Source organism: Molothrus ater, chromosome 18 (genome assembly GCF_012460135.2).
Source record: "Molothrus ater isolate BHLD 08-10-18 breed brown headed cowbird chromosome 18, BPBGC_Mater_1.1, whole genome shotgun sequence".
NCBI classification, from domain to species: Eukaryota; Metazoa; Chordata; class Aves; order Passeriformes; family Icteridae; genus Molothrus; species Molothrus ater.
Genome location: NC_050495.2, coordinates 6821832 through 6845194, shown reverse-complemented (window position 1 = coordinate 6845194; position 23363 = coordinate 6821832). Strand labels below are relative to the sequence as shown.

Below are 23363 nucleotides of genomic sequence, written 5' to 3'. Positions count from 1 at the left end.
GTGTGGGCTCACAGTGATCCTGAGAACAGCCAGACACGAGGTGGACATCTCTGCCCAACCTGGGCTGGGAAAGATTTCACCAAGAACAAAGCCAATTCTAAGCAAATAAAGAAAACAATCTCCAAGCAGAAGAAAATGCCCATCTCTAGTGTGAATTTTCCTCTTCCTGCGGTACTGAAATCAGAGACGGGAGATGGATAAATCAACTGCATTGCTGAGCTTGGACTGTAACAGTCCAAATAACAAAGGCTGTAAGCATTTAAAATTCTGCTATTAAGAGACTTTCCAGCCTATCACAGACTACTGTGCTCTCTCCACCTCAGCACTAGAAGACCTTGAGCTAACTGCAAGCGTGTTTCCAATCAGTGCAGTCAGTGAGAGAACAGGAATCATCCTTCATGGAGAAAAAGAAAAGTTATTGTTATTCTTTGCAACGTTTTCTTTTTAATTAAAAAGACATGTTTCTTGCTCTCCTCAGAATGAGCCAGAGGAACATTCGCAGTCGTTTTCAGGTCACATTATATTGCACATATTGCAGCTGATTTCACAGCTATGTGGGCAAATTACTATTTTTCAGCACAACTGAATCATTATCAAGGTAAAAGCAGACAGTGAGCACCACCAGCACCTAGGGGTTACAATATATTTTAGGAAAACATGGTCTAGCTCTTGGAAGAAGACACTTTCACATTTCAGCCATTCCTCTCTTCCCTGCCCAGCCCCAACTCTGATCCCCAGCATATCCTGGACTTTGTTCCTATATGTGATCTTGATGGCAAAGATATTTTTTGTTTCTGTTTCCCCTAAGAAAGGCAAAAAAGGTTAGGAAGTCTTTAAACTCTCAGTTCTTATGGCTGTTAATATTTCACATTGCCAGCAGGGAAAGGAATTAAAACTGCCAGTAGCTATCCAGATAGATTTTAAAATCCCCTTCCCTCCCCCTTCTCTCTGCCTCCCTCAGCTTCAGAGGATATTTTCCCCGCAAATTGGTTTTAAATTAAGGAAGGTGATGAAGGCAATGTGCCGTCTCAGCATTTTCCCAGGTGCACTTAATCTAATTTCATTAAGGAGATCAGGACAGATGATCGCTACAGTTGAAACATTAAGTCTGTCCATTTTTGTATAAAAAAACCATTAAGTCTGTCAAAGTGTCGGCGGGTGGGCTGTTTATTATTGGAGATGAAGGCACGCTTTGCTTCCCCAATAAACTGTCAGGAGTAGTAAACCACAAATTAAGTCAGCTGCTGCCAAAGATTTAGGCAAAGATCTCCAACTAATTTTGACACAGGCACACAGGTATGGCAAAGGCCAAGGAAAGGCTTGGAAACCTTGGAAACTGAGCCTGTTATGTGAGATATTTCAGTCTGACCATCCAAGAGTGGAAGACTGGGCATCAGTGGGTGTAATCAAGACCTGCTGATGCCTCTGACAATCCAGACACAGAGTTGATGGGAGCTGTGCTGCACCATGTGCCCCAGAGCACAACCTGCAGAGTTCACCTTAAGCAGATAAGAACCCATAAAAGCTTCATTCAAGCCACTGCTCTGTTTTGAACTTATACACAGCTTTGACTGAATGTACATTCCTCAGACAGTCACAGAGGTATCAAACAAAATTAGAGCAAACTCTTGAAAATGAAGAAACTTTGGAAGACCAAGAGCTGTAACAGGAATCAAGTGAAGTTTTCAGATACTGCAAAACCAAATGTGAGTCATTTGGAGAACATTTTCCTTCTCAAGAAAAATGCAGCTGGGTAGAACTCAGTATTAAAGACCACTAGGAAACGTTAAAAAGTATGAAGTATTAACTGGAATTACACAATCTTTACAGTACACACAGAGAAACTAATAATGACTAATATAGAATCAGAAGTGACATCCTAACTTGAATTTTGTGCTGAGGGTGAAGTACCAGGTTTGTAGATAATGTGCTTTGAGGATCAAGGGTGGGCAGGGCAGAGGAAGGTTCATTTTCCCACTCCAGGGGCAGCCAGGGCAGGAACAGAGCCCACTTGAGCTGTATCCTTTACTCCTGCCCAGGGGACACGATGCTGCACACTGTGCCCTTCTGTGTTACCTAACCTGGCAAATGATTCTGGAATACAGGAATGAGAAACTCTGCAAGCCAAATGAGGGCCTGCAATTGTGGCTATTGGAGCATGCATCCTCCAGAATTCTCATCTCCTTGGCATCTTTACGGTTAATTATATCATTGGATTTAATTAATTGAATTGCCTAACTCAGTTGCCAATTCCTATCACCTGCCTACTCTGTTATGTTCTATCTGATCACCTTCCAAGGAGTTCCTGCCATTGCACAGATAGCCCTTTGGATTCAGACTTCCTTACAATGTTATAATGGTTTTTCTTGATGTGGGCAGACAGCTGTACACAACTGCTCTCTTCTCTGTTACCTCACATCTGAAAAGTTTCTTCCCAAGGTCCCTGGTAAGATAAGAAAATGCTCCTGGATGGGGAACTGGAACAGGGAGATGTTAAACAATGGAGAAAGCAGGGAGCCAGGGACATGCTGGCTGCCAGCAACAGAACTGGTATTATCCTGTTGTGCCCAAGAGCTCTACATAAGACCTCTTCAAGCCTTTTATGTGAATTGATGATGGATTTTTTTTTCAGCAAACTAGAAGGCTCTTCTCATTGTTTGCTCTGAAAACTCTTTTCTACATTTTCAAGAATGAATATGGGCACCACAGAGCTGTGATGACTCAGCTTATTATATACAGACTAACGTACTTAAAATTTGAGTTTTTGTCTGGGTAAGAAAAAACACAAAATCTCAGCAGGAGGGGAGCACATTGGTGCTGAAGTCTTGACTCTATTTCATTTTTTAAACTGCATTCTTGCTTTATTTAAATATAAAGGTCAAGAAGGGCTATTATTACTAATAATATTTACCAGAGCTGTAGTTGAGAAGCACAACTTGGAAGGCTCCTCTCCCTCTGGAAGGACTTGCAGGGCCTTAACTCAGCTGCCCCAAGTCTCAGTGGGAACCTTTGTGTCTGCTCCCTGCACATGGTGGGTGGAAGGATGGAAGCCCAGGCCATGCCAAGCCTCTCCCCCATCTGGCATTTCCCAAAGAGCAACTGAGTGAACTGGGAATGCAGTGGGCTTAGAGGATGCTGTTTTTCTGGTAAATCTATTAATGGAGAACGACTAAATAAAACAAATTCACTGAGTGGTGAATTTTTGTCTTCCTGTACTGGCACCAAGATTACATTTGCCTGTTTATAGCACCCAAATCTTTCAAGGGCTACAAGGTTATTTTAAATTCAATATTTTGATATTGTTTAAAAAGCAGATCTGTTTTTAATAACAACACACAGATTGTCTGTAAAACAGAGGCTTTCTTCCATTAGGAGAACTAACAGTCTTTACCCAGTTATTACTGTATGGGAGAGAGCTTTCTCACTAGTTTTCCCTCTGTGTCACTGGGTTTTCTGTCTGTAAGATATAAACCTCAGCAGATGCACTGATTGTGTGCATGTATGTACATGCAGATGTGCAACACTCCTGCAGGATGCCAAGCCTGCTGCAGAGCCCAGCCACACACTTCCACAAGGACATTCAGCACTGCTGCCCACAAGCCAGAGCATCCCATGGTAAAAACCACTTCACTTCTGTCTGAGAACCCAGCTGGGAAGTAACTGGCAAATGGAGATGTCTCACTGTTAGCCACAGCTGAGAACTGTCACAGACTGAAGTGCAATGCTAACAGAAGTGCAAATACTGCCATGTGAAAGCCCTCAGTTCAATTCCACGTTTGATCTTTCCCTTCTGCTGTAACCAGTATGAATCTCAATTTCTAGGAAAGTATCAAGTTTAATTTCTCAGAGAAAAGGACAATTGAGTGATGGACAAAACCAGTTTGGGGATCTTGGTCTGGCTTCAAAAACAACAAATAACAGATTACCTAAAGTGGGAAGTAAACTTCCAGCCTCTCAAAAACAAATCAGATGGACCCCACCTTTTCCATTGCCAGATAAAATGTAATGAGCAGAGGAAGAGAAGCCTCCAGCAATAGCACTGGAGGGGGCTTTTCTTATTGCTGGGTAATCTCATCCACAAACAGAGTGACCATTCCTGCTAGAGCAACTCCCAGGCCTCTCTTCATTATTGCATCCCTTTCTCCTGCTGCCTGAACTATGATTTTTCCTGTGGGCTTGTGGATATCCTTTCAAGGTCAACACAGCTGAAACAACAGTGATAATTTCATCCCCCAGATCTTCCATACAGTTTATTCTTCTCATTGCTTCCACTCTTACCACCTCCATCTCTCACTCAAGCCCACAGTTCTCAACACTCTCTTTGACTCACAATATTCCTGACATCAAAATATTCAACCTATGTTTTAAGTCCTGTGTATCCTTGCTCTCTGTAACATAATGAGCATCCTCTGTTTATCCACACAGCCACATTCTTGGTCAAGCTACCTCACCCATCATTTACCATTTTGTCTTTCTTTTGGTGACAGCAGATGTAACTGTGTCCTAGTGCCAAAGAAAAGTTGCTGCAGGATCTTTTTCCTAATCTGTGGCTTTGCTTCCTACACAGCTTCTCACTTCCTGAATGGCAAACTATCACTCTTTGTGTTTTGACTCTTTCACAGCTTACTTCTTCTTCCCAACACTGACATTCAGCATTGCTGCACACTTCCATCTCTCGCTGGTCTGATTCCATCACCCCCCTGGTAAGCTTTCAAATAAGCACCTCCTCACTACCTACCACTGTGCCTTTTGCTACAGAGAATAACTTCCCATTCATGGCCATAAAGCTACCTGACTCCCTCTCAAATGCCTGCTAAAACATTAATACCTACAAATACCCCCTTTAGATTAATGCCTACAAAATCAAAGCTGGACAACAACGAGGCTGCTGGCACACTGAAACAGTGCTGCTGTTGACAGTGTCCCCCCACTCACCTGGGTCCCTTCTCCCTCACCTCACCCTTAACCTATAAGCTGTTCTGTGTTTTTACAGCACACAGCAGGATGGGAGCCCAGCCCCAGGCTGGGTGGGGGGATCACAGCCCCACTGTGCTGCTCCCCTCCCATCTATCCCAGGCTGAACTGCACCTGCTCTCCTGCTGCTGCCCACTCCCAGGCACCTCCTGGGACGCTGGGATTAGCAAACTACAGCATGGGAAGGCTGATTCACTTTGCCACAAGCACAGCCTAAGGAACTCACCGGGCTGCTGCAGAAAGTCGAGAGAAAAAAATTACTTCACAAGTTTTTGTCTCCACCTTGGATTTAACTTTGCCTGTCTCAGAAGTTGTTTGCTATAGCTTAAACACAAACTACAGAATGAATATACAGGAAATACTGACTGAACTTAGAAATACAGTTCCATTTTTGCACATCTAACTTAGTACTACATTAAATGAAGAATGCTTGATATCTAACCCCTGATTTGGAGAGCTCACTTACACGGCGGGGCCATGTAATTAGGCTGACAACCCACAATTTCACACAGAGCAGACAGAAGTCCAAGACTGAAAGAACATGAACATTGAATTACTTTTAAAGAAAGAAACAGGCGCCTTTTTAATGCAATCTTGAACACTGTTATTAAAAAAATGAGCAACATTTTGGAGTAACGAGCAGAGATTACTCATTCCCTTGTTTTACACAAGTTGACTTTTGGCTTTCTGCAGAACACCATTTAACAGAGCACATTACCAAGCTGCTAGCCACTTTTCACAGTGATGCTAAAGCAGGTAAGAGACAATAAGTGGAACTGTTGATGGTTTATACTACTCTATTATGTTAATGTTCACTAAAGTATGCCATAAGCTCTCTCATTACATGTGTATAAACCAATTCTCTGTGGTGTTATTCCTGTGCTAAATGCTATAACTACATAAATCTTGAATTAATGGAGACTTTATAGTTCCTGAAAATGAAGGGTAATTGCTATCTGTTAATGCTGTTGTTGCTATTAAAGGAAGTATATATTTTCAGTAACAATGTTTATGGACCGTGAGCTTCACATCCCAGCTAGTGCACAGAGAAGAGACAGTGTAATACAAGTATCAGACTGACTCCCTTTCTCTCCCTCCTCCCTCTCAACAAGCTCAGCATCATTTCCACAGCTCCAGCAAGCAACACTGCAATCCTCCTCACAGCTGCAGAGCCCAGACCAATGTCCTTCACTGAGCACTGAGTACAGGAAACAGGATTTGCATTTCCATCTCGGGGAACGCACGATTTGCTAAGTTTCTCGCTTGGTTAAATGGCTGGACAGCTCACTTTATTAGTTTGGGTATCTCAAACAGTTCTCTGAGAAGCACATGGTGACAGAATGATAGGTGTGAGAAAGTATCATCCCACTTACTTCCTCTGAGATTTCAGCAGTGATGCAGAAGTGAAAGGCTATACTTGGCCAGAGACAGTTCTCAGAAAGTAGATGGGATTGACAAGTCCCCTGCCTTGAGCTCCTCTTCTCCAATTATTAAAAACAGCAGCGCAATGTTTGGAAACACTCACAATCTGCTGTGAAGCCGTACCTTGCACTAAAGTAATGGCTCCTCTTTCTGATACACTGTACATGTGACTGACTATGCTCAATTGCTTTTCTCCCCTGGAGCCCTGCACAAGGGAAAAAACCAAACCATCAGGAGTGTGTTTATATTTTACAATGCAGTGAAGGTAGAACCTTAATTTTACCCTAACATCTATGTTTGAAAACATTAGGAGCTCAATAGCCCATACACCTATGAACAAAATAAATAGTGGATAATTACTAGCATGGTACAGAGAGAGAAGTAGGAGGTGGAAAATTTCAGTTTTGCTTCTAGCTCAGTCACTGACTCAGTTTGTACTTGTACATGAACTTTTTTTGTCTGCCTTCCTCGTGAGTTCTATGCAGGCAACACTGACCCGCTGTTTATGACTAACAAAAAAATGTTATGCAAATCAAAAGTACATTAGTAATTCCTGCCCTGCCCTTCCTTAGTGCCAGCATGTGTAGGTGTACCTTGAAAAAGCTGGTTCTTGCTGACCAGGCAGCATTGCTCTGCAGCAGTGGGGAAAGAAGCCGACCCATCAGGTAATTTGGGAAGGCTGGTGCTGGGCTGGGCACTCTGCTGAATCCTGCACCTGGCTGCAACAGCCTGGAGCAGTAGCAGGAGACACATTTTGCCATCACAGGGAGGAGGAAAATGAGTGTAGTCCCTCAGGACAGTCACACCAAAATTTTTACAGCTCTTGGTTGCATCAGTCAGGTTGAGTTTTAGACAAACACTGAAGGAGTTTCCAGGGGAGTGCAGAATGTCAGGTATCAACAGAACAAGCCAGGCTGCCCCTGTGCTCCCCAACTGGAAGGCAATGTTGCACTTACATCATCCCCATGAAAGGTTTGAAGCATCTTCACTTCAACCCTGGTGAGTTTATGTGCATGTGCCCACATCTTTGCTGACAAGAAAAACAACCCCACTTAATTCCAGAGACCTATTTAATAGGACTGTGTCATGTTTCACATCTCTGCAGATCAGGCAAGAGATAGAAAGATGATGATCTTGTGCTGCTCTCCTTATGAAGAAAAGAAATGTTATTATTAAGGCAGAGTCACCTTAAGGAGAAGATATCTGGGAAATAGGTGAGCCTAGAAAGTCAAATTACAGTTACAGAAATGTAAAGAAATGTCATATTAATGGTAAGGAACACTATAATAGCCTTTCATTTGCTGTAAAGGACAGCAAGTTACCAGCCAAACACAATGCAGCTTCCTCTGAAGGTAACCTCAGATCCCACATTCTGAAAGCTAATCAATGTTGTTCAGATTTCAATTTCTTCTCTACAAGGTGAAGTCAAACCTAATCTAACAAACGTCAGTCTCAGATGTAATGCTGCTAGCTGGGTCTACCAGTGTAATTTAGATAATCATTAATAGCATAGCTGTATAATAAAACTACATGTCACTTACAACTTCATCTGAGGTTTGACTGGCAGATCTTTAAACAGTTTTCTAAGTGGTTGCTTTTACTTCCTTTGATTGGGCAGTCTGGGAAACGTTTTAACCCCATGGTATCTAAGCTTTTAGGGAACAATATTTCACCCTCACCACCCCTGCTGTCAGCTCTGCTGCTGTGTAACCTTGTAAGAAAGAGAACTTGGGGAGAGGGGTGGTTTCAGCAAGTGACTATACATATATAGTCATATACATTTAAAATAATATAAAATAAAATATGTACAGTATCTTTCATTCAACGCATGATTTAAATGCTTCTCTTCAATCAAGTTGTCGTCTCAAAACACAGCTTCTGCCATACTCCAAGAATATTTAGTGCCTCCTGGTATTTTTAAAAGAAGTTGAAGAAACCCTAGTGTTTCTAAAGGTCTAACAATACTAACAAAAAGCTTTCAGAGGAGGCTCTTGAGCTCATGGTAACCTCTGGTGCAGCTGGGTGTGCTGCTGAGGACACAGGGCTACCTGAAGTCAGCCTTTACTTGTGTAATGCTGATCCAGGAGAAAACTCTGTGCCACAGCTTCTCATCAATGAATGCAAGAGACTGGACTGCCAAAATATAATAAAGGTTTGATGAAGAGCTGACCTGAGGCTGACAGGTTTGATCTGCCAGAAGCTAGCACGGAATACTCAAGCCTTTTATATATTTGATTTTTAAAAGCACGGTGCCACTGGTGCTACACAGTGGGACTTGTCTGTTTTCCTTGCAGAGGTGAACAAGAAATCCCCATACACAAACTACAACCTTTCAATGACCAACCTCTGTATTCAAAAGAAGGTCAGAAAAATCATTGCTCTGTGATAAATATGCATACATCGTGACAAAACACTCCTTGACAGTTACCACACTGCCTTGGGAGGGCAGGTCCCATCTTCTCACTGATTACAAAGCTGACATCTTCAAAGGTTACTATATATAAAATATTGGCTCCTGACAAGTTATCAGTGGAAACTTCCTCTGAAACAGCACTAATGCTGTAACTCAGGTCTCACAAAATGCTCACATAATAATCAATAAAGACTATTATGTTAACAGGACTCTCTTTCCTCTAAATAGAAGCCAGTGAAGATCACAGAGTAGCTGATCTGATGCTTTTTCATTCAATTGTAGATATTTTTAAATTTGACATGAAGACTGGAGGAAAATGTTATTTTCAAATTCATTCTTATTTTGACTATCAGGGAATTTCCGAGCATATGAAATAAGAAAATTCAGTCTTACCTTATCGTCAATATCGCTCTCGCTGTCACACTGTGGATTAGAGAGAGAAAAAAAGATTTTGAGAAACACCTTTATGTATAGGGATCTTTTGCATCATCCTCTTAAATCTTTGGGATAGCTGTTTATGATGTTCACAGTTCAATGAAACACACTTCTGATGGCTGCAGTAAATGCCTTTTACATTGCTAGCATAAACCAGACAAAGCCAGATCCTCTCTTATACAAATTTATGGTGTACTCTTTCTTGGATGGGGAAAGCAAACTTTAAACAAAAAAGACAATCAGTGATGCATTATAACAACCACTGTAACATGAGTACCACAACAAAAAGCATGCCTTTTTATCATCCCAAATCATGGAATATATAGTAACAGTTTTGCATTGCTTCACCTTGATAAGCACTTTGTCATCTAACAAGGAAACTGTGAAACTGGCAATCAATTTCTAATTTAATGAGTGGTACCGAGAATAGTAATTAAAATACATAATAAATTCTGGTACATTTTTTAGTTTGAATGAGATCACGATCCCAGGAGGAAGTGTTTACTTAAAGAGTTTTGGAGTGCAATCTCTTTCAGGCTCTGAAAATGAAATGCTCTCTTTTCACAGCACAAATGATGGAAAGATAACTTGAACTTTTCAGGACACTGAACATTTCAGGACATGCACATCTTACTGGCTGGAGCTCGGAAAGATTTACAGTTGGGAGCAGCAGTGAATCTCTTGGGGTCTGTTATGCTGACAGAAGTGGTCAGGGTGTTCTGTAGCCTTGGTGCCCAATGGGAATTTTCTCCTTCAGCCAGCTGCTGATGGGGATGGCCTGGTGGCTTTCTGTACCTGGCAGCACCCTACAGAGTTCACTGGATCAACAAGAGGGGACTCTGCAAGCCAGCAGTGACAACTTCCAAATGTGGAAATGGTCCATGAGAACACACATGATTTGGTGTCATGAACGCAAAAGAAGGAATAGATCTGTTTGGTCATTTTGTCCAGATTTCCTCCTGGAGTGAGGAAGGGGGATTTTTCCTGTCACATTCTTTTATCCTCAAGTCACACAGCAGAAATTTCAGCTGTTACATTCTTAATTTTCTGCTGATTTATGAGAGAATATTTAATCTCTTCTTCTATTTGAAGCTTTTATTTTTAAATTCTCTGAAACACACCAAGCACACAAGCAGCCCCGATATATTGGAAGAGTCTCCCACAGTGAATCTGCAGTGAGGAGTGCTCAGCTTCCCAGCTGACACCTTATTCCCATTTTACTGCAGTGAAAATGCTTGGTTTAAGTAATCTGTTTTTCTACAGTCTTGACTAAGCAGAACTCTTTTTCTTTCAAAAGGAAACCATTTTACACTGCCCCGCATGATCCACAGAATGTTTTTCACAGAGAAATCTGACTGCTTAGCAAGATGTGCACAGATCTAGTTGTATGTGTAACCATTCTGGAAAAGAAGGAACCTGAAGAAAAATGGAAGAAGTAATAGGACACTGCCTTGCAGGGGCCAGGAGCTGTGGGTGGGGAAGTTCTACAGGAAAAAACAGAGTTAATACCAGCAAACTGCACAAAGTCCCAGCCAATTGCTTTGCAATAGGCAAGAACATCAGGTAGCCACGTCTTTAGTAAATACCTTGCCATAAGCCATTTGTGCCTTTTTTGTGACTTTTATTCTGTCACTGACCTTTATGAAAATTATTATACGAAACACAGGTTCTGTTTTTTACACAAACCAAAAGTAAACCCAATCCTGATAAATCACCACGAGCAGCCATCTGCTGACTTCCCCAAACGCGTGTCACGCAACCACAAACAATTAGAAGTGTCTGCTGTGGGCTTGGAATGGGACTAATTGTCCATCACATTGAGAGAGACATGCTGAAACAGGTTTGCTGGGCAAAGGCTGCCCCAGTACCTGCTGCATCTGTGCTTGCCCAAGACAGTGATAATTCATGCTGACAGAGCAACACATTCATCAGAGCTGAGCTGGGGGTGGGGGAAGATGCAGCCACAGCAGTCCACTTCTGATTATTTACATGCTCCTGAGAAACATGGGCTAAGTGGAGGGAAGCCTTTCACCTCCACCCAGGGGGAGCTCAAATCAAGCCCTAATGCCACAGGGACTGTGCATTCCCCCAAATTATTGGCATAATGGAGTAGGTCACAAAGACCTTGTTATTTTACCCTTTAAAGCATGTCTACACTAAAGTTACCATTTTAATCTTGGTGCTCATTCACATGAACATTCATATTTTAGAGGCAGAATATTTTGACTCTGTGATTCATCGTTCAGACTAAAGCATGTTACAGCAGAATTACACCTATTGCAAGAATGGCATAAAAAATAAGTTAGCACACTCAGCCATGGGTTTCTTCAAATTGTATACTAGGCAATATCAACACAAATTTTAATTCTAACAGAGGTTTAAAAATTATACACTGCAGTAATAAAATAACCAAATAAATTAAACTTTGAAATCCACTGACTAGAAAGCATTCAAAATTATCACTAAATCTCAGATACTTTTGCCTATGAGTCCTGGTTCAATAAAACCTCAGTACTGTAAACATTACCAAATTTAGCTTAAAAATATTTAAGATGTAAACAATTTTTTTGAACTTTAGTAACCATTATTATTCAAATACAAGGTAGTATTTTAGTCTTGTCTGGTTTTGTAACAAAACTTGTCTTTCTAATTCTTACTACATTATGACGTTTAAAAAAAAGACAAGAGGGTTTTTCTTGTTGAAAACAGATTTTACCTCCAAAATTTGTATACCTATAATGAGTATAAAACCCTCTTACAGATGGTCTACATTACTAAAAGGTGCAGAACTGCTTTATTTAGGTGCCTAATTTTGCTTTGTACCAATATGCAACTTTGTCTCATGTAGATAAGTGAAAGTTGCAAAAAGCCAGTGAACCATCAAATCCACATGCTAGATTTTATAAACAGACATATGAATGAAGCAAACATCTGCTCTCTGAGGATACATTTTTCCCCATTCAGGATCTGTAAAGACTTCATAATTAATTGCTTTTAAAATGGAAAAGACAGCAAAGAATTTTGTTACATTTTAGCTTACATCTTCCTTACTTTAATCATGATTGCATCAGTCTGGAAACTGCAGAAGGCAGCAGGGCTGTGGATGTGGCTCCGTGTGGACACAGAGCCTTCTGTGAAGCTGTGACTGCAAGATGAGTGGTTTAAAAACTGCATTTGTGGCAGTGAGTTGCCTAATTTCTTCTTTGCCTTGTGAAATCAAATCCTCTGCCCCCTCTGCAGCCGTGTGGGATCACTCACACACACACGGTCCCTTCTATTGGTTCCTACCTGGCTTTAAACCACCTAAAACACTTATCTTAATCCATGTGAGAATGTTCCAAACTGGCCTGCAGGATGAGTGATCGTGGGGAAGACTCAACACATTGATATTTATAAAATTTGGATTTCTGCTTAACACACAAGAAAATAAGAACTTGAGACTCATGGCTACCAACCTATGCTAACCTCCCACCGACCCCTGAAAAAATACAACCAGCTTTGGTGGAAAAGGCCCCAAGCTTCAGAATTCCCACAGGTTTTCTTTGTTTCATGTAAAAGGAACAGGCTCCCACACTTGCATCAAGAAACAGGAACTCAGAGGCTGCTGAACGAGCAACAGCACAGAAAACCCAATGCCAGCAAAACCGAAGGGCCCAGACAGAGCTGTGAAAAGCAGAAGCACTGCTGACCCCTGTCCCTCCCCTGGCCGGGGTGTGCGTGTTGAAAAGCCCCGGTTTGGAAGGGCTGGTTCAGTTTTTGTGGGAACTCCTTCAGTCTCACACGCCTGCCTCCTCCTCACCCCTGCCTGCAGAGCCCCAGCTCAGCACAGAGACTGAGGCAGGGACCCTCCATGCCTGGCATGCTGGAATGAATAAAGCAGTCATGGGAGAAACTCTGGTTCGGCCACAGAGGATTTTCTGTGTCTTAAAAGCCAACTTATCCTGTGTGAGGAGGAGGAGGAGGAGGAGGAGGCCATGCTGCGAAGGCTGAGGCCACCACCCGGCCAGGCTCACCTCCCACGCTGCTGTTGTTGAGGGACAAAAGCCCTTGTCAAAACAAAAAAAAGTTAAAGAAAATGTGGAGAATGGCAACTGTTGAAAGCAACGGGGGCTCATTGAAAGACAAAAGCTTCAATTACCTGGATTTTTCTAAAGTCCTGTTAACACTCCTGGTCTATAAGCAGGACTGTAAACAGCCATTGTACAGGGTTCATAAAGGCTCCTAAAGGGATTATTCACTGGGTTGTGCCAATTGCATCCCAATTCCACCAAGAATGTTTGCAAAGTCGACCCCTAATTGCGCAGCTCTTCGGAAACAATTTCTTGCAGTGACAGATTCCAATTGGAGGAAGCCTCCCATGAGGTGAGGTTCAGCAGGACAACACTAAGCTCAGGAATCACAGATGGAGCATCCATGTGTATCGACTGGGCCTTGTGGTTTCTCATTTTTTGATGCCTGGGGTGAAATCTCTCTTTACAAGACCCCTCTCCATCATGGCTTTCCAACCAGGCAATGAGCTGTGATGCATTCCATCACCTCCTTCTACAAACCACCTCAAGAGGGGACAAAGATGGACTTATGGCCACTGTAAAATAGGCAACAGCATATTTGGCAAAGGACCTTCTCTTACTATTAGACTGGCATCGAGCTCCTTACAAGCTATATTAAAACTCTATATTATTCTCATTATTTTCTGGTGAGTTTAGGAATCTGGAGAAAGTCCTTCAACTCTTTTCTTACCCCCAATGTTTTAACTACTACATCATCCAGCTTTTATTCACATAATAAAAACACTACATTGATTAACTGACATCACACAGTCATGTAAACTGTCTCATACCAGGAATAAGAGCTTCAAGAAATGAAAACAAAACCAACCAAGTCTCCTAAGACTGCAACAAGACTGGCAATACCTGGATGTTATGCCACGGTGGGTGCACAGAAATATGGTTATTTCAAATGGAGCCACTTCCTCCAAGCTTTTGAGAAGTCACCTCAGCTTATCTACACAAACATGGTTACCTCCTACTTAACCCAAACCCAGTGGTTTTTGATTTAGGTTCTGCCTACACAGTCCCAAGGCTGTGGGCCCTGTTGTGCCAGACACTGCACAGCACAGGAGTTACAGGCTCCTGCCCAGACAGCTGAGAGAAAAGCTTGTTTTTTTCCTCTCCACATAAACACACATACCTATAGATATTATTTATATTATGATTAAGCAGAGGGTGATAGACATCTAAGGTACCAATGTGAAGAAACAGATCACAGCCTGGAGGGACATGCAATCTCACCAGACTACCTGCAACTAGAACTGTCTGGGGAAGTGCAAGGCTGAGAGGAGAGGAGGCAAAAATATTAAGTATACAGCCTGTAACACTACAATGAAAGCTGGCAGGGTAGAATTTGTATGTAGAGAGTTGCACAGACTATCTGAACAGTGTAGACACCTATGCAGCCTGCACACCCACTCCACCGCCATGTTACCACTATCTTACTATTTCCAACCATATTTAGTTACTGAATTTTCTTTTAATAGCAAGGCTTGGGGAAGTACTAAGCTTAAATCCTGGGCTGTTAATGTTTCTCTTAAAGGAAGGAGTAAAATCAAGCCTGTTTTTAAGAGCCCTCCCTTCTCCATGCCCTCTGAGCTGACTTCCCAGGAGCAGTGGCAGTGTGTACGGATGCGCGCTTGGGTGTGCAGGGGAGGGTGTTGTTTCCTATTAAGTCTGGCATCAGATTCATGTCTGCAGGGGCTTGCTTAAGATGATAGGAAGAGAGAGTTTTATCATGAGCCAGACTGACAGAAAAGCTTGCTAATGGGACTTGAGGCATACACAGGAAAGAAAGTGCCAAAACATTAAGCTACCGCCAAGTGTCAGAGGGCCACTGATTTATTGCAGCAATTTTGCCACTGTGTCCTTTATAAGGTCCCACAAGTCCTTCCTCCTGGCAAGAAGCTGTGAGCTGCTGCAGCTCGGGGAGAAGTTTAGATCCAGAGCACAGAAAGTGTCCAAGCGAAAGGCGGGGGCCGGGGGGAGGACGGAAATCGAATGTTGACTTGAACTTGCCCCAGGCAGCAGAGTCCTCTTAGCTCCACTGCCTCCCTGACAGCTTGATGAAATGAGTCAGGGCCTCCCCATGGCTAGACCAGCTCAGGCTTCCAAGTGCCGGGGTAGAGCTGTAAGAAACAGATTGAGCCTCAGGGCAGCAATTTTTTTTTTTTTCCCTTTCTCTCCTCAGCATTTGGCTGGGGGAAGGGGGAGGTTATGAGCACTACAGATGTATAGGCTGAGCCTTTGTCTGCAGAGGGGGAGGGCGATGGGGAGAGAGAAGAACAGCAAGAGAGTATTAGCTATGGCAGCTGAGAATAGCCCAGAGCACTATAACTAATTTTGAGGGGCAGTGATGCATTGTACGGGCTATGTGCTGTTTGGTCTGAGGGGGCCCCTGTTGTGAAGCAGCAATCAAGAGGACATTTTGTTAAGTGACCAACAGCTGTCATCTGCAAGCCCAGAGTGGGGGAAGGAGGTAGCAAGGGGAAGGGAAAAGGGAAAAAGAAAAAAAAAAAAAAAAAAGAGCATTTGTCCCTTGGAGGCAGAGCACATTAATCCACCAATCTGCCACAGCTTTAACTCTAAACGTGCTCGATGCCTCCAAAGACTCGAGCTCTTCTCCATCAGCCACCCGGAGAGATGGGCACCTCCTGCCCTGCTCCAGCCTGCCCGATGCAGGGAGCTTCTCTACCTCTGTGGGTTGAGAAACCAACGCTAAAAATACTGTTTAAGTCTCTTTTCATTCCATAAAATTGAGTTGATCTGCTGCAGCTTAGGGTCAATCCCTCAAGGACTGTTTTTTCCCCCTTCCTTTTTTCATAGCACTCATAAATTAATCAGGAAGACCCTGACTAAGTCATTTCATGCTGTACAACATAAAAGAAAGTCCCCTGATGATCCATGCAAGGATCTATTAAAAGCGGGAGGAGGGAAGGAGGAAGGGTTAGGGAAGAGGGAGAAAAGGGAGGGGGGGGAAGGAAAAAATCTCAACCTTTTTGATATTTTAGGATAAAAGCTGGAGGACTTTGTTACGAATTCTAGCCAACATCAAAACACCTTAAATAATTCAAAGAACATGTTAAAGGGAAGAAACTGAATGTTGCTCTGATGTTCAGTTGATGCAACGCAGAATATTACCCAAAACAGCACAGCCTGTTAAGGGAGACAGCAGCCTTGAGCATTTCAGTTCTTTAGAAAAATGTCAGAACCTGTAAAAATCATAATTTCCAGCAACTTTTTTTTTTTTTTTTTTGCATGATATAAACTCAGCGAGACTGAAATGTAGGTTTCTGACAAGCTGTTAACAAGACAACTTTAGAAATCTGTCTGGAGCTCTCAGGGAGATGGGCTGCCATTTCACTGCTTCGAAGAAGTTCATGACATGACAAGCAAAAATCAGGGAACAGAGACCTAAAAACCACGGTGTAATTTTCATTTGCTTCTGTCGTGAAAGAATTCAAGCAGAAATATTAGAAGGCTGCACAACTAAAAAAGCCAGGAACTGGAAAATCATTGCTGTGGTTTGACAAGCACATCTTTTATGCTGAAAATGGTTTCTTTATTATTATACCTATACACAAGAAAGCACTTTGGAGAAAAAGGGATAATCAAAAATTATTCCTTGAGATCTACAAAATAAGATCTACAGCTGCCTACTTTCCAGCCAAGTCTAAAAATTACCTGGTTCAAGGGAGAGAGTGACCAACCCATCTTCAAAAAGCTGAAAGAGCCACTAGATTTCTCTTCATTTCCCACATCCCTGCCCTTCCCCCCAGTAGGAAAGGTAAAAAGATCTTTCCATAGTGCAGCCTTTTACTGGAGCCTACACAGATGAATGTTGCTACCTAAATGCTTAATAAAGACACATTCATTAAAAATAGAAAAGTCAGCATCCAATGTCATCTACACGAGAGTTTGGTACCACACTCAGGAGAGGCCTTCTGGCTGGTTTACCATATTATACCTCCTATTTCAGGCCTTAATATACCAGTGGAGTGCTTTGCCATAATGCTCTTTCCAGAATCAATCTATTCTACTCAATGGCCAGTAAAAAGTAGATCGATCGATCGATCGATCGATCGATCTATCTATCTATCTATCTATCTATGCATCCATCCATCCATCCATCCATCCATCCATCCATCCATCCATCCATCCATCCATCCATCCATCCATCCATCCATCCATCCATCTATCCCCCTATAATACACCTCTCTCAATATATAGTCTCCCTTACTTTCACTATCTGGACTCATTCTGAGTATGTAATGGTAGGCTGATGTAGCTGCCTGCAAGTCAATTTACTGACTGTGATTGACTCATTATCTATGGGTTGCAGAATCTCAGCACCCTTGGGAAAGCTTGGGAAACCCAACATACAATTTTATGCTTAATTTCAGCCCATATTTGCCAAGAAGGAGAGTGATGGGACAATGCAGGAGGTAATTTTCACTTGCACTGTCTATGACTACACTAAAGGGTAATATGAATTATGGACCACACTTAGCCCAGCATTTGCAGGGATCACATAATGAACTGAAGCTCTTTCACCTCTTTCCTGTCTCTCCTTGTTTCTGCACCATCTCTGGTGGTGCACCCACAGCCACCCTTGGGTAATTGAAAGAACAGTGCGCACAGAGTTGAGTGGTTGATGCTGCATTTCACCAATTTCCAAAACACAGGAAACTCTGACAAGAAAAGGGATGCAGTCTGCTTCTCTTCTGAAGTGCTCACAAGCTCTTTTCACTCTTCCCTCGCTTGGGCATTGTGTCACCTGTCACTCATTTTCTTTTCATTAGACAGACACTCTTGGAGGCATTACAGAAGCTGTACATGGGTTTTCACTAAGGAACCAGAGAAACATCCATTACTTTCAAATTCTCTTGTTTTAGGCTATGACTAACACCAAGTGCTTGCAAGAGACATCTTGCCTTGCTGCCTCCCCTTTGCCACAAGCCTCCTGGCCCAGAGTTACCTGGACCCCTGCCCCAGCTTTGGTCCCTCAGGCTCTCCTGGGAGGAGCAGAAACCAAGATGGGATTTGCAGTGACTGCACAGAGCAACTCTAGTTTTGTTTCTGTTGATATGTCCAACAGAAGAAAAATGGCTTAAAGCCATTATTTATAACAATGAGAAGCTGCTGCTGTTTGGAGAGGGGGTTATAAGCTTTCTCTAAAATTAAGGAGTTCAGGACTTAATGTGGATATAGTCAAAAACCACTTTAACCATAATGATCTGTCTAGTAATTCCCCATCTACTATAAACATCAGTTTTATTCTATTTAGATTGCAAATCTAGTCTATTACTATGCCATGTCCACGTCACTGTGGAGTCACCAAAAGCTATTGGGCCAGCACAAAACAACAGAATTTGTTAAAGTACCCTCCTCTAATGGAAAGCATTTAGTTATTCTCAGCTATGTGACTCTGTTTGGGAGCTCCATTTACATATTTATTTAGTAGGGAACACGCATGGCTGTCTTCCCTCCATGCAGAACCATTATGAGCTACAGGAAGCTGTTAGAGAGGATTTCAGCATGGAACTCAGGAGGAAAGTCGTTTCCAAATACCTCCCTATCCTGTTTAATGGCAGCCACCCTCTGGAATCAGGGTGATGGATTTCTGGTTATGAAACTTGCTGTGGTTTCTTACAGCTCATTCACAAGAATGCTTTTTTTTTTTTTTTCATTTATACATTTAATTTCTTGATGTGTATATTTACACATACACACTTTTCTTATGCTGCCAACTTCCTTTCCTCCTTACTTCTCCCTTTAAGTCCAAGTGATGCAGCAACAAAAGAACACACCAGGTTATGCATGGAGACACCCATCTGAGAAGCCTAAAGTTCCCCCACAGGTATATTACAGCTTTTTGCATTCAAATTCAAGCTGAAGGCCCAAAAATGTCCAACATGAACATTCAGAAGAGGGCACTAACTGTAGAACCAGAGCTGACATGACCCAGGTATGAAGGTAAATCCCTGCTGTGCCTTAGGCTGGAGCTGGCAGGAGGAGTGGCTGAAGCCAGGCTGAGTTCAGGGGGTGAAGCTGGGCTGGCCGCCTGCACACCTGGAAACACACCACCCCTACCCTGGTAAATAGAATATTTTAGAGCACTGTTTAATTAGGGGTTTCTGGACATGGAAAACAATGTAAAGCACCTACTGTGTTCTCAAAATATATTAATTCAGTGAAAAGAACTTCAGCTCATTCTTCACTTCATGAATATATGAAGGTTATGTGAATCAGCTGCTTTGTTTTGCCAAATGCCTTTAGTCACTAAAAGCCCCTGTTGCTGTCAGGGACAAGATTAACTATACTTATATATAATTAATGTAATAATTAATGTTATTTAATTCCACTGCTATTTAACTCATAGCAAGGTTTATGTTGTTGTGGGTAAAAAATATAAAGCTTACTATAGACACCACTAATGTTTGCATTATTGAACATTAAAATTCAAATCTGGTAAAATATTTAGCACAGGAATTGAGACATCTACAGAAGGCCTATTCCTCCAAGGAAATCCAGAGCATGTGCTTACAGATTTCAACCACTGCTTTTAAAATAAACCTTAAGGGATGGCTGCCCCACTCATCACAGGCAAACTACCCTGGAACAAAGAAATTCACCAAGAGAGAAATAAAAAGGATTTTAAATATGAAAACTAAAAACCACCTCTGCACACCCCCACACCCCCAACATCCAGCAGTTATCATTAGCATAAATACAATGCAAATTAAGTCTACTTTTTTTTCTTTCTTCCATTTAGATCATGGAAATATTAAAGTAGATAAGTCTTGGACGTGAAGGACAAGCATTGCCTAGAACATACATTTGGGCATCTTCAATGTAATCTAAGGAATATAGCAGAGACTTCAAGCTAATTTGATAAGAAAATAACACACTTGGTTATTCACTCTTACAGAATTACATCCCATCAAAGCTAAATACAAAAGCTTCAGACCTATGCCATTACCTGGAGAATACTTCTTTGGACCACTAAATGACAAACCTTTAAACACTAAGCAATTTTGAAAACATAAATATCCTACTATATCCAGATAAAATTGTAAAGGCTTCCCCCTACCTTAGCGTGTCTGCTCCTCTCTTTCAAAGCCCCTAGATACTCATTTGTTCTTGTTAGCCCCCAAATGCCCATGATTGATGGAATTGTAGTGATTTACAAATGGAGCCTCCTACCTCACTGTTCTGCTTTCGGACTGCCAGGGCAGCTTGAGCAGCACTGACCTCAAAGACCAAGACAAGGGTTGGCTGCACATGTTGAAAGATGGGAATGTGAGTATCCTCAGCTAAGCCATCCTGAAACTTTCTGAACAGGCTTGAGCAAATGTATGCTTTCTGTTGTCACTTTTAAAATTTGTATTTTCCTTCCAGAGCTGATGAGGAAATGCTCAGCTCTGTGGATAGATGTAATTTATGAACAGAAGTTCTAACACGTCAAAGGGTTCCCTCAGCACTGATGACCCCCTATAAGTCTAATCCAGACTTGAGCAATTAGAGAATAAAAAAAAGAGAAAACATCCCAACAGGAGGGAAAGAAAAGAACAGACTGAAGAGTAAAAATGGAAAAAAAACAACCTTACTGCTCTGTGGACCAATAAAGAGAGGGGCTACCAACACTGTTGGGAATGGACTCTATCACCTTTCATTAGCACAAAGAGGAAATAATAATTAGCTGGAACAAGCTATTATGTATTTGTTACAGAGTCAGAACATATTGAAATATACAAACCTTTTATTTTCCAGTAAGTTATGATAAACAGAGATAAACAAATGTGAAATCTATTTGAAGAACTGGAAAATACCTTGACCAGGATATTTTAACCCTTCTGAGTTTGTGTGCACTATGAAGCAGGCAAGTTTTCCTGCTCCAAGGGGAGCTGTGGCACAGTGGGTTGTTCTTTTTTCACTTGTGAATGTTGCTGTATCAGCTGTGATACACCAACCAGCTCACGTGTGGTTTGCAGCCACACTCAGCAATAAAATGCATAAACAGCAACTCACGATAATGCTATTATTAGTACGTGTCCCTGCTGCATATCCAATAACAACAGGGGTTTTCACAGACTGCAGAGCAATCAGGTGTCTTTAAATATGCTTTAAAGCCTCTTCATGGAGTGAGTGAGGGAAGTTTTTTTCAGAGTTTATGCAAAGTACTTGCACAGGTAACTGAAGGCTCAAGAGCTTCTGGGCAGCTTTTAGAAGCACAGGCTGAGAATCACAGAACTAATAATCAACGTACAGCAAAAAATATTCTTTTAAATTCACACCTAATACTAGCTCATGAAGCAGAAGCAGTATTCAAAACAAACCACTGTGTTAGCTCAGCTGGCTAATGAATAATTGCCACAATTACAAAAACAAATCTTTGTTTTCAATTTTCAGTAAGCAGAGCTTTAGAAGAACAAACTGCTCTTGAAATCATGATAGTTTTTTTTTTCCCTAAAAAAGGAAGGACAGAAATCCTTCCTAGCAACTGCAATTATGATACTTTCATGTCAAATGAATTATATTACAGAAAATAAATCTTTCTAAGATGCACAAGAGGGTTATCTGGCTCCAGTCAGACTTATGCATTACTGGTTTTATATGTTGTACTCTACTTGATTAATATAGGTAATCAAATTATACTGCCTTCCACTGTGCTCTCAAATTCAAGGCTATAATGTTTTCAATGACAAAGTTCATGGAGTTGTATAAAAATGTACCTCATGCTGTACCAGCCCTTTATTGCTGTAGTAAAACACCATTTTCAATTTAGTAATAAGTGATATAAAACAGAGTGTCTTGATTGGCAGGGTCGTATTCATTATGCAGTGCCCTACGACACAGCACAGCTCCCAGTGAAAATTTAAGGACAGAATCTACCACATTCTCAGATGTTGATACTTAAGGGAATTAAATGATTCCTTCCATGAGTTCTCCAAAGGAAGGACAAGAAATTGAACAGAAATACACACACACACACACACAGGTGTGGATGGAAAGGAGAAAGGGGCAGAACAGACTCATCATAACATGCTGCTACTCCATGCAGGCTCTCTTGCACCACAGCCAATCCTATACTGTTGCTTCCCACCTGGAATTGGAAAGGGGAAGAGAAAATGACAGAAAAAGAGGAAGAATGACACTCAGGATAGCAGCAAATATTGGAGAAATCTTCCTGGCTCTTCCAGTGGCCTGACCAGTGACCAGAAGAACGACTCTGAGCGTTTAACTCGAGGGGCCTTAATGAAGTTGTGTTATCAAGTGCTCTTCACTTCATGAACATCAGGATTCTCTAAAGAGCTGTAAATTAGCCTGTCAAAACCGGTAACATCTTAACTTTGCAGCTATCTTTGAATATGTAAATTGTAACCCTTCCCTTCCTTCTTCTCCCTTCCATAAATCAGGAATAATTTACCTTATCTGTGAACAAACCAACCAATCTGTGGATTCCACAGAGGCCAAGTATTCTGGTGAGCCTTGTCATCACTGTGAACACTATCTAGAGGAGCAAGAATTATAAAGCCATTTTCTGTTGAACTAAATGGCAGAGATATTGTCAGCTGGTATCTTTTCTAAGCATGTACAGTGAGCAAATGATATGATCAGGAAAGACAACTCTTGGAGTCAGGAATTAGTAATGTTATCTTAGTTTTGTTTCCTTGGCAACTTGACCTTTCATAATTTGCCCAAAGGCAAAATATGGGCAGCATATCCCTTTCAAATCATACCTCAATAATCTTCTGATTAAAAGCATCACCAGAATGTGGCCTTGCCATAAGATGGAGAATTAACGACTCTCTACTAAATGATCCACTGATGTTGAATCTAATTTAAGTAGCCTTGCAAGAATATTTAACACTTAATGATAGGCTCTGTATTAGAGTAGGTTTAATCTAGGATGCAGCCACAGATGTCATAAGAAGGAATTAATCAGCATTGCTTCCACTAAAACAGAAATGCAAAATTGCTGAACAGAATGTATTAGAAACAGATTAAAGAACTGGGACTTAAAACATAAAAGAAAGAGAGCTGATACCACCCTCAGAGAGCTAATT

General features: G+C 41.7%; 1 protein-coding gene across 16 annotated transcripts in view; it reads right to left on the bottom strand.

The window, feature by feature from the left end:
• FBRSL1 (fibrosin like 1) overlaps positions 1 to 23363 on the bottom strand; it is a 503927-nt gene that overhangs the window by 160633 nt on the left and 319931 nt on the right. For all 16 annotated transcript variants that reach the window (XM_036393034.2, XM_036393041.2, XM_036393046.2 and 13 more), the window contains one exon: positions 9203 to 9232. In XM_036393034.2, the coding sequence (XP_036248927.1) occupies positions 9203 to 9232 (30 nt within the window). The remainder of the gene's footprint in view (positions 1 to 9202; positions 9233 to 23363) is intronic.